Source organism: Orcinus orca, chromosome 14, assembly GCF_937001465.1.
Source record: "Orcinus orca chromosome 14, mOrcOrc1.1, whole genome shotgun sequence".
Taxonomy (NCBI): Eukaryota; Metazoa; Chordata; class Mammalia; order Artiodactyla; family Delphinidae; genus Orcinus; species Orcinus orca.
The window spans coordinates 73245569-73257378 of record NC_064572.1 but is presented as its reverse complement, the minus strand read 5'-3'; the positions used below and the strand labels follow the sequence as shown (position 1 = coordinate 73257378).

General features: G+C 37.8%; 1 protein-coding gene across 22 annotated transcripts in view; it reads right to left on the bottom strand.

The window, feature by feature from the left end:
• Positions 1–11810, bottom strand: part of VTI1A (vesicle transport through interaction with t-SNAREs 1A) — a 376929-nt gene that overhangs the window by 167989 nt on the left and 197130 nt on the right. For 19 of the 22 annotated variants that reach the window (XR_007471300.1, XR_007471302.1, XR_007471301.1 and 16 more), the window contains 2 exons: positions 3665–3735; positions 2908–2969 (listed from right to left, as the gene is read on the bottom strand). Coding sequence is in view for 18 of the 22 variants with exons in the window: in XM_033421028.2 (XP_033276919.1) it covers positions 2908–2969; positions 3665–3735 (133 nt within the window). In the remaining 4 variants the exon portion in view is untranslated. Of the gene's footprint in view, positions 1–99; positions 1875–2896; positions 2970–3664; positions 3736–11810 lie in introns of all 22 variants that reach the window. The other 3 variants (XM_033421041.2, XM_012531621.3, XR_007471299.1) reach the window with 2 other exon arrangements.

The window sequence follows — 11810 nt, the reverse complement described above, 5'->3', positions numbered from 1 at the left end:
GTGGCTGCCACTTACTCATTTTTATTTTCCCATCTACCTTTGGTCACTCTTAGAAAATGGTAGTGGCTGCCACTTACTCATTTTTATTTTCCTGTCTACCTTTGGTCTCTCTTAGAAAATTGGGTGGATTATGTACAAACTTTGGCACTGATGGAACACTGGTTTCACCTGTCTTCACAATAGACTAATCAATATTAGCAAAATGACTCAAATGAGGGACCATGATATACCATTCCTGTTCATTTTACAAATTTAAAAACAACCTAAGTTTAAAAAATTAAAAATAATCAGCAGTCTTTCTTTTAAATAAAATAATTCCTTGGTTTGGTATATTGTAGAATACTTAACTATCTTCGGTCATAAAGAATTTATCATATGAAAATAAAGAAGCTTATGTTATATGCAGGTAAACACCTACCCTGAAAAAAGAGGACATTCATTTCTTGTATGCATTTATACAGAGAAGCACACTTTTCAATATTATAACTTTTCTTAAATCAGAAGCACCTGTTGACACATGATACAGCTGTGTAATTTTGGTAAGATAACGTGACTTCTCTTTCTGAAATAAAACCCCACCAGTGCTGGAAGTGAGTGCCATGTGAATGGGAGGGATGTAACAGGAAGCAAAATCAGAGCAGTAAGTAGAAGACTTCCTATTAGAAACATAAACCCTGGTTCCACTTTCTAGAGACTGTTTTTCCAGGGAATAATAAAAAATAATGAAGTGAAGAAGTTGGTAAAATATTTTTGCCTGTTCCCAAGTCCAAAATAAATTGTATATCATGTGGGATAGTAATTAGAAACTAAACCAAAACCACCATCTACATTTGGTTCCCGAAGACTCAGGTTATAGCATTGATTAAAAGTACCTGGATACCTCGGCTGATACCAAGATCCCAGTTGTGCTTAGTGAAAAACACAGTTACCAATGTGCACAGGTGGACTTAAGAGTTTCCTTGGCTCAGACCTAGCAAAAGGTGATGTCCATCTGGGGATTTTTATTTCTGTTCATACCCTAGACAGAGCCCAAAAGGAGATGAGTCAGTGACTGACTGAGTTTGCCTACAAAGAGAACCCCAAGAAGATTTCAGCAGAGTAATCTTCTTCTGTAGGCTTATGAAACAACCCTGTTAGTATGATTTTTCTAAAGAAAGCCCAGTCAAAGCTTACAGAAGTGGTTTGTGCTTCACCCTCTCTAAATGACTTGCAAATTTATTCAAACACAATATGAGGAGAGGCGTTATTTGCTGAAATGACTGTCGGCAGTGTCCTGCACAAAAGGGTGAGGTACATCAAGCAGAAATGTGGACAGAAATACGTTGGTTTAGAAACCCATAAATCCTTATTTGAATCTGCCAACCTGAAAGCCACACAGAGCCTGGATAAACTATTTTTCCTAAATGCTACATCTGATTAAGCCATACCATTAAATGACAGCTGAACTTTAACATTAATATGATATTATTTAAATAACCACATGATTTTTTTTTACACTAAAAATGATGAATGATTTCTGGACAGCTCAACTGACATAAAGCGGGAGGACTCTTTAATGAGGTTTGACAAAATGGAGACATATGCAGAATATTCGTTACAGCTCCCATTGCAGGGGCCCTCCCAAGGAAGCAACAGAGAATTTTCCACTTTTTTTCTTTTTTATTGTTCATATGCACTGAAGCATTCCTTTCAATTGCCGCTTCTCTGTGGATTTTGAATTTTTCTAGGTCATTTACATATTACCCCTAATCTGAGAATTTGGTGGTTTATGGTTTTGAATTGGGGACTGTGGGTGTAGGAGAAGGAGGGGCATGTGGAGTGGTGTCAGCGTGGGCTGGAAGTGTCCCAGGAACTTAACCTTGCTCCTGAGTAGCCTGATAGAGGAATCACATCGCTACATTGGCCTATAGAAGACTAAGTGACCATACCTTTGACTGATTCTTATGCAATCAATCTCTAACGCAGCAAACATACTTTTAGCAAATTATTATACATGGATACATGATCAGAGAAGACTGTACTTATTTTCAAATAGCTGTCACTATAGCATCAATGATAAACAAGATTCTCTTTTTAAAATTCCAATTAAGCTATTCTAGAGGCGATTCTCAACATTGCTCATTCATATTTCTAGCCACAGTTCCAAACTGAAGGTTATGCTAGATGATAGTCTTATTTGGTAGATTCTGAATGCAATAATTCCATGCTGCATATACCTAAGTCAAAAGCGACTCCAATTTTCAGAACAATGAAAACATTTCTCACTCCCCTCCAAAATTACAGAACGTAGAATGTTACCTACATGCATTCATTTACTTTCACATACTCTCCCAAATATCTTCCATCAATCAAAGGTTAGTTTCACATATAAAACATTAACATTTGTTTGCTCGCACATGTGACTGCACATTATTCAGATATCCTTTAAATTAAAAAAATCTTTTTTAAGTATACATAAAGTCAGAATGTTTCCCCAGACTCTCTTAAAAAAGAAATGAAAACAAAGCAACAGAGGCAAAGCTAATACCAAGTGTGCTCCTGGTACTGCAGGCCACCATTCCCTCTACAGCAAGGAGGCTATCAAAATAGAAAATAAAATCAGTCTGTTCCTGCCATGGGGCCTTCCTCAGGCTATGAAAAAATACTTCATGTCTAACCCTAATTTTTTCCATAGCTTGAGGTAACCCCCCAAGCTCAAACCTTCTCTCTAATCTAAGTTACTCAGTGTGTGTCCCTGTCCAGACGAGAGTTAATATCAGTGCTCTGTCATTTCAAAAGGTTCTTGACACAGGGTACTAAGAGCAGAAGCTTGCATGCCTGGAACATGCCCGGTTGCAATGAGATGAAAAATATACTTAAAAAAAAGTAAGAGAGAGAGAGCAAGATAAGTCCCTACCTGGCTCTTACCTTCTCAACATCCCTGTCAGAACCCTGGAGCTTTTCCCCAAGTTAGCATCTGTTTCCCGAAGCTAGGAGGAGAAAAGCAGCATTAAAACAGAACAAAAGGAAACTTCATGGAATTAGATTATTTTTAAAGTGCACTGGCAAACAATAATTTTCTTTCATGATGGAAAATCCAATTCATAAAAAAAATGCTTAAATATTTTAAAGTACATTTTTGACACCTACATTATCTCTGAAAATTCTTAGATTTAGAAAATTACATATACTAGATAACCCCAGGAGCTTTAAATTGGATACTTGAACAGGATATAAAAGCAAATGTCTCACAGGCTGACAAAGTTTAATTTATTTCTGGTAATTAATTAATATTTCCACCCTATGAATGCACACAGTCCTAGAGATATAAATGGAAGCAAAATGAATTAAGGGAAGATGAGATCAATATTTTTAGCTTCTGCTCTGAAAGACCTGACATATCACAAAATCTTCCCCAGTGATCTTCTCCTTAGATATAGTGTTAAATAAAATATCTACCTGGGGGCATTCTGAGATGGAGGCATAAAGAGTCAGCTTATTCCTTCTCCATCCCACACTCCCCTCACCCCAACTCTATATCCCTCTTTCACCCTAGCCATTTTTACACATGCTTACACCAATGTAATTGTTACTGTCTATGCACATGTCCAAGACCTTATACTCATTTATTTTTTTGTCTTTTCATTTACTGAATTTGTGAAAAGATTGTAGCACTTCTACTTACTCTTTCACGTGCTCTCTGTATCTTTTCTCTGTCATGACTGAGGTTTTCCAACATCTCCTGGCCAATTTGTTCTATGGACAAGAAAATTTGAGTTAGGAAAGATGACTTTGGGTGCAAATGAAAACAAAAACTTCAGAAGTACCAAAAGGACAACAGGCGCAGAATTTACAGAATGCTTATGATCAATATAAAAAAACAACAGATTATTATGACCCCGACACCCTCCTAAGCTAGGTCTTCCATAATCCACTTGAACTGCAATTTTATTCATTGGAAGAAAATATCTGTCCTAACTTTCTCACAAAATTGTTGTTATAGTCAAATGAGATAACCTAACTAAAAATGTTTTGAAAGCTATTGAGTACCACACAAATGCACATAATTGTATAGAACCCAAGAATCAATGCACTCAATGAATAATCACTGAGGCCCTACTCTGCGCCAGGGGTAGATGTTGGGGACATGGCCAGTAACCAAGATCAAGCCCTTCCACTCACGAACTCCCAAGCTAATAGAGATGATTTAGCAGTTAAAGTACAAACGTTACATTAGAGTTTCATATTTCATGGCACATCAAAAAAAAGGACTGTATATTCCTTTCATGATAGAAAAATCCAAATAATAAGAATTACTTAAATACAATAACATAAATTATATTTTTGACACCTATACAAACTGCAAATTCTTCCTAGGATAGTACATTCTTAGTATATTATCTCCTCTCAGATTGACGTTAGTTTTTTATTACTAACTCCATACAATTTATCCTTAAGGTAAAATTGGATATGTGGTTCCCAGTAAAGGCATCATAAAAATGGAAGATGACACCAATAACAGAGAAGTATGAAACAACTAGAGTTGCATTTTTCTTTCTTTGCATAACAATTGCAATATTCAATTTTATCATACTATTAGGTATTACCATGACATTAAATTCCTTTAATCAATATAATATAGCAATTTTAGAGTGTCCTTGTCCCCGCGGTGAGCCACAGCCGCCTCCCGCCTCTGCAGGAGACCCTCTAACACTAGCAGACAAGGAAGATATTTGCTCTAGCCTGGAGAAATCAGATAAGACTTCCTGGAGAAATTGGGATTAGGTCTGTAAGAAGAGGTGAAATTCATATAAGCGGTGAGGAGGAAAGACTAAAACATTTCAGACCTGGAAGAAACCTCCATCCTCAGGGGCTTGGAGAAGGCTCTCTGGGAACCTGTGTGGAGGGGGTGGCCTGAGCAGATGATCTGAATCCCAATGTTGCTCTGAATTTGCGTTCAAGATTCGAGAAGACTAGGACTGCTAAGGGTCTTGGTGCTCCAGCTGGGTGTCAGGCCAGAGCCTCTTCAGGACATTGGTCCACCAGAGACCTCTTAGCCCCATGTAATATCAAATGGCGAAAGCTCTCCCAGAGATCTGTATGTCAACGCTAAGACCCAGCTCCACTCAACGACCAGCAAGCTACAGTGCTGGACACCCTATGCCAAACAACTAGCAAGATAGGAACACAACCCCAGCCATTAGCAGAGAGGCTGCCTAAAATCATAATAAGGTCACAGATACCCCAAAACAACCACTGGATGTGGTCCTGCCCACCAGAAAGACAAGATCCAGCCTCCTCCACCAGAACACAGGCACCAGTCCCCTCCATCAGGAAGCCTACACAACCCTCTGAACCAACCTTACCCACGGGGAGCAGACACCAAAAACAACAGGAAGCATGAACCTGCAGACTGCAAAACGGAGACCTCAAACATCATGAGTTAAGCAAAATGAGAAGACAGAGAAATACACAGCAGATGAAGGAGCGAGGTAAAAACCCACCAGACCAAACAAATGAAGAGGAAATAGGCAGTCTACCTGAAAAAGAATTCAGAGTAATGATAGTAAAGATGATCCAAAAGCTTGGAAATAGAATGAAGAAAATACAAGAAATGTTTAACAAGGATCTAGAAGAACTAAAGAGCAAACAAACAATAAAGAACAACACAATAAAAGAAATTAAAATTTCTCTGGAAGGAATCAATAACAGAATAACTGAGGCAGAAGAAAGGATAAGTGACCTGGAAGATAAAATAGTGGAAATAATTACCGCAGAGCAGAATAAAGAAAAAAGAATGAAAAGAATTAAGGACAGTCTTGGAGACCTCTGGGACAACATTAAATGCACCAACATTCAAATTATAGGGGTCCCAGAAGAAGAAGAGGAAAAAAAAGGGACTGAGAAAATATTTGAAGAGATTACAGTTGAAAACTTCCCTAATATGGGAAAGGAAATAGTCAATCAGGTCCAGGAAGTGCAGAGAGTCCCATACAGGATAAATCCAAGGAGAAACATGCCAAGACACATATTAATCAAACTATCAAAAATTAAATACAAAGAAAAAATATTAAAAGCAGCAAGGGAAAAGCAACAAATAACATACAAGGGAGTCCCCATAAGGTTATCAGCTGATTTTTCAGCAGAAATTCTGCAAGCCAGAAGGGTGTGGCAGGACATACTTAAAGTGATGAAAGGGAAGAATCTACAACCAAGATTACTCTACCTAACAAGGATCTCATTCAGATTCGACAGAGAAATTAAAACCTTTACAAGAAGCAAAAGGTAAGAGAATTCAGCACCACCACACCAGCTCTACAACAAATGCAAAAGGAACTTCTCTAAGCAGGAAACATAAGAGAAGGAAAAGACCTACAATAACAAACCCAAAACAATTTAGAAAATGGTAAAAGGAACATACATATTGATAACTGTCTTAAATGTAAATGGATTAAATGCTCCAACCAAAAGACACAGACTGGCTGAATGGATAACAAAAATAAGACCCATATATATGCTGTCTACAAGAGACCCACTTCAGACCTAGGGACACATACAGACTGAAAGTGATGGGATGGAAAAGATATTTCATGCAAATGGAAATCAAAAGAAAGCTGGAGTACCATTTCTCATATCAGACAAAATAGACTTTAAAATTAAGACTATTATAAGAGACAAAGAAGGACACTACATAATGATCAATCCAAGAAGAAGAAGATAAAACAACTGTAAATATTTATGCCCAACATAGGAACACCTCAATATATAAGGCAAATGCTAGCAGCCATAAAAGGGGAAATCAGGGCTTCCCTGGTGGCACAGTGGTTGAGAGTCCGCCTGCCAATGCAGGGGACACAGGTTTGTGCCCCGGTCTGGGAAGATCCCACATGCCGCGGAGCAACTAGGCCCGTGAGCCGTGGCCGCTGAGCCTGTGCGTCCAGAGCCTGTGCTCTGCAACGGGAGAGGCCACAACAGTGAGAGGCCCGCGTACCGCCAAAAAAAAAAAAAAAGGGGAAATCAACAGTAACACAATCATAGTAGGGACTTTAACACTCCACTTTCACCAATGGATAGATCATCCAAAATGAAAATAAATAAGGAAACACAAGCTTTAAATGATGCATTAAACAAGATGGACTTAATTGATATTTATAGCACATTGCATTCAAAAACAACAGAATAAACTCTTTTCTCAAGTGCTCATGGGACATTCTCCAGGATAGATCATATCTTGGGTCATAAATCAAGCCTTGGTAAATTTAAGAAAATTGAAATCATATCAAGTATCTTTTCCGAACACAATGCTATGAGACTAGATATCAATCACAGGAATAAATCTGTAAAAAACACAAACACATGGAGGCTGAACAATACACTGCTAAATAACTGAGAGATAACTGAAGAAATCAAACAGGAAATCAAAAAATACCTAGAAACAAATGAAAATGAAAACATGATGGCCCAAAACCTATGGGATGCAGCAAAAGCAGTTCTAAGAGGGAAGTTCATAGCAATACAATCCTACTGGAAGAAACAAGAAACATCTCAAATAAACAACCTAACCTTACATCTAAAGCAATTAGAGAAAGAAGAACAAAAAACCCCCAAAGTTAGCAGAAGGAAAGAAATCATAAAGATCAGATCCAAAATAAATGAAAAAGAAATGAAGGAAACGATAGCAAAGATCAATAAAACTAGGGGCTTCCCTGGTGGCGCAGTGGTTGAGAGTCTGCTTGCCGATGCAGGGAACACGAGTTCGTGCCCCGGTCCGGGAAGATCCCACATGCCACGGAACGGCTAGGCCTGTGAGCCATGGCCGCTGAGCCTGTACATCTGGAGCCTGTGCTCCACAATGGGAGAGGCCACAACAGTGAGAGGCCTGCGTACCACAAAAAAAAAAAAAAAAAAAAAAACCAAAAAAACTAAAAGCTGGTTGTTCGAGAAGATAAACAAAATTGATAAACCATTAGCCAGACTCATCAAGAAAAAAAGGGAGAAGACTCAAATCAATAGAATTAGAAATGAAAAAGGGGAAGTAACAACTGACACTGCAGAAATACAAAGGATCATGAGAGATTACTACAAGCAACTATATGCCAATAAAATGGACAACCTGGAAGAAATGGACAAATTCTTAGAAATGCACAACGTTCCGAGACTGAACCAGGAAGAAATAGAAAATATGAACAGACCAATCACAAGCACTGAAATTAAAACTGTGATGAAAAATCTTCCAACAAACAAAACCCCAGGACCAGATGGCTTTGCAGGCAAATTCTATCAAACATTTAGAGAGGAGCTAACACCTATCTTTCTCAAACTCTTCCAAAATATAGCAGAGGGAAGAACACTCCCAAACTCATTCTACGAGGCCACCACCACCCTGATACCAAAACCAGACAAAGATGTCACAAAAAAAGAAAGCTACAGGCCAATATCACTGATGAACATAGATGCAAAAATCCTCAACAAAACACTAGCAAAGAGAATCCAACAGCACACTAAAAGGATCATACACCATGATCAAGTGGGGTTTATCCTTGAGGAATGCAAGGATTCTTAAGGAATGCGAGGATTCTTCAATATACGCAAATCAATCAATGTGATACACCATATTAACAAATTGAAGGAGAAAAACCATATGATCATCTCAATGGATGCAAAGAAAGCTTTTGACAAAATTCAACACCCATTTATGATAAAAACCCTCCAGAAAGTAGGCATACAGGGAACTTACCTCAACATAATAAAGGCCATATATGACAAATCCACAGCCAACATCGTTCTCAATGGTGAAAAACTGAAACCATATCCACTAAGATCAGGAACAAGACAAGGATGTCCACTCTCACCACTATTATTCAACATAGTTTGGGAAGTTTTAACCACAGCAATCAGAGAAGAAAAATAAATAAAAGGAATCCAAATTGGAAAAGAAGAAGTAAAGCTGTCACTGTTTGCAGATGACATGATACTATACACAGAGAATCCTAAAGATGCTACCAGAAAATTACTAGAACTAATCAATGAATTTGGTAAAGTAGTAGGATACAAAATGAATGCACAGAAATCTCTTGCATTCCTATACACTAATGATGAAAAAACTGAAAGATAAATTAAGGAAACACTCCCATTTACCACTGCAACAAAAAGAATAAAATACCTAGGAATAAACCTACCTAAGGAGACAAAAAACCTGTATGCAGAAAATTATAAGACACTGATGAAAGAAATTAAAGACGATACAAACAGATGGGGAGATATACCATGTTCTTGGATTGGAAGAATCAACATTGTGAGAATGACTATACTACCCAAAGCAATCTACAGATTCAATGCAATCCCTATCAAACTACCAATGGCATTTTTCACAGAACTAGAACAAAAAATTTCACAAGTTGTATGGAAACACAAAAGACCCCGAATAGCCAAAGTAATCTTGAGAAAGAAAAACAGAGCTGGAGGAGTCAGGCTCCCTGACGTCAGACTATACTACAAAGCTAGAGTAATCAAGAGAGTATGGTACTGGCACAAAAACAGAAATATAGATCAATGGAACATGATAGAAAGCCCAGAGATAAACCCACGCACATATGGTCAGCTTATCTTTGATAAAGGAGGCAAGAATATACAATGGAGAAAAGACAGCCTCTTCAATAAGTGGTGCTGGGAAAACTGGACAGCTACATGTAAAAGAATGAAATTAGAACACTCCCTAACACCACACACAAAAATAAACTCAAAATGGATGAAAGACCTAAATGTAAGACTGGACACTATAAAACTCTTAGAGGAAAACATAGGCAGAACATTCTATGACATAAATCACAGCAAGATCCTTTTTGACCCACCTCCAAGAGAAATGGAAATAAAAACAAAAATAAACAAATGGGACCTAATGAAACTTAAAAGCTTTTGCACAGGAAAGGAAACCATAAACAAGACAAAAAGACAACCCTCAGAATGGGAGAAAATATTTGCAAATGAAGCAACTGACAGAGGATTTATCTCCAAAATTTATAAGCAGCTCATGCAGCTCAATATCAAAAAACAAACAACCCAATCCAAAAATGGGGAGAAGACCTAAATAGACATCTCTCCAAAGAAGATATACAGATTGCCAACAAACACATGAAAGGATGCTCAACATCACTAATCATTAGAGAAATGCAAATCAAAACTGCAGTGAGGTATCACCTCACACTGGTCATAACGGCCATTGTCAAAAAATCTACAAACAATAAATGCTGGAGAGGGTGTGGAGAAAAGGGAACCCCCTTGCACTGTTGGTGGGAATATAAATTGATAGAGCCCCTATGGAGAACAGTATGGAGGTTCCTTAAAAAACTAAAAATAGAACTACCATACAACCCAGCAATCCCACTACTGGGCATATACCCTGAGAAAACCATAATTCAAAAAGAGTCATGTACCACAATGTTCATTGCAGCTCTATTTACAATAGCCAGGACATGGAAGCAACCTATGTGTCCATCGACAGATGAATGGATAAAGAAGATGTGGCACATATATACAATGGAATATTACTCAGCCATAAAAAGAAATGAAACTGAGATATTTGTAGTGAGGTGGATGGACCTAGAGACTATCATACAGAGTGAAGTAAGTCAGAAAGAGAAAAACAAATACCGTATGCTAACACATATATATGGAATCTAAAAAATAAAAAAAAAGGTTCTGAAGAACCTAAGGGCAGGACAGCAATAAAGATGCAGGCGTAGAAAATGGACTTGACGACATGGGGAGGGGGAAGGGTAAGCTGGGACGAAGTGAGAGAGTGACATAGACATATATACACTACCAAATATAAAATAGATAGCCAGTGGGAAGCAGCCGTATACCACAGGGAGATCAGCTCAGTGCTCTGTGTCCACCTAGAGGGGTGGGATAAGGAGGGTGGAAGGGCGACGCAAGAGGGCGGAGATATGGGGATATGTGTATATGTACAGCCGATTCACTTTGTTATACAGCAGAAACTAACACAGCACTGTAAAGCAATTATACTCCAATAAAGATGTTAAACAAACAATAAAACAAAAAAATCCCATAACATAGCAATTTTAATTCACTTTTAACTTAAAAATCTCTAATATCTATGAACACCATCAACACTGTAATTAGTTCAGCAAAATCCTCTTTATATAATATCTTCTATCAAGATTGAGAGTATATATATATATCTATCTCAAAGAAATAGGAAATAGGTTATTACTATGGTGTCTTGTCACCAGCATAATGTTTCCAGTAAGTATTCATGGAAGGAATAAAGCAATGAGAGAATAAAAGAAAGTGAAAAATGGAGTGTATGAAAGGTTTGTGGTGTATTCCTGCTTTCAAAGCATATCATGTGTGGCAATGGAGAAGGCAACCCTGGAATGCGGGCAACATAGCCACATTTCTATCAGGTTCACTGGAGTATATAAAAACTCTTCTGAATGGATCCACAGTCTGTTACTGAAGGAATCAGTGGAACAAGACGTAAAGAGCTCAGGCCTTTTCAGGAGTTGTAAGTCACTCCCTCAGTCTCTTTGCCTCCTGGAAAATATCTTAGCATCCAAAGTACTAACCCCATCTGGCAAAAGAAGAGATATTGGCAAGAGTGCATATATGTCCTGGTCTTAACAGGCAAATACCATGCATTTGTTGGAAACAGAATTCTTTTTTAATTACTTATTTGCTACTTTCCATTTTAACGCTACACTAAAGAAAATTCCAGGCCAAACATATTAGAAATGTTTACACTTGTAGAATGAAAAAAGTTACGTACAGTTTTTTCATTATGTGTTCTCCTACCCCAATCAAAACAAAAG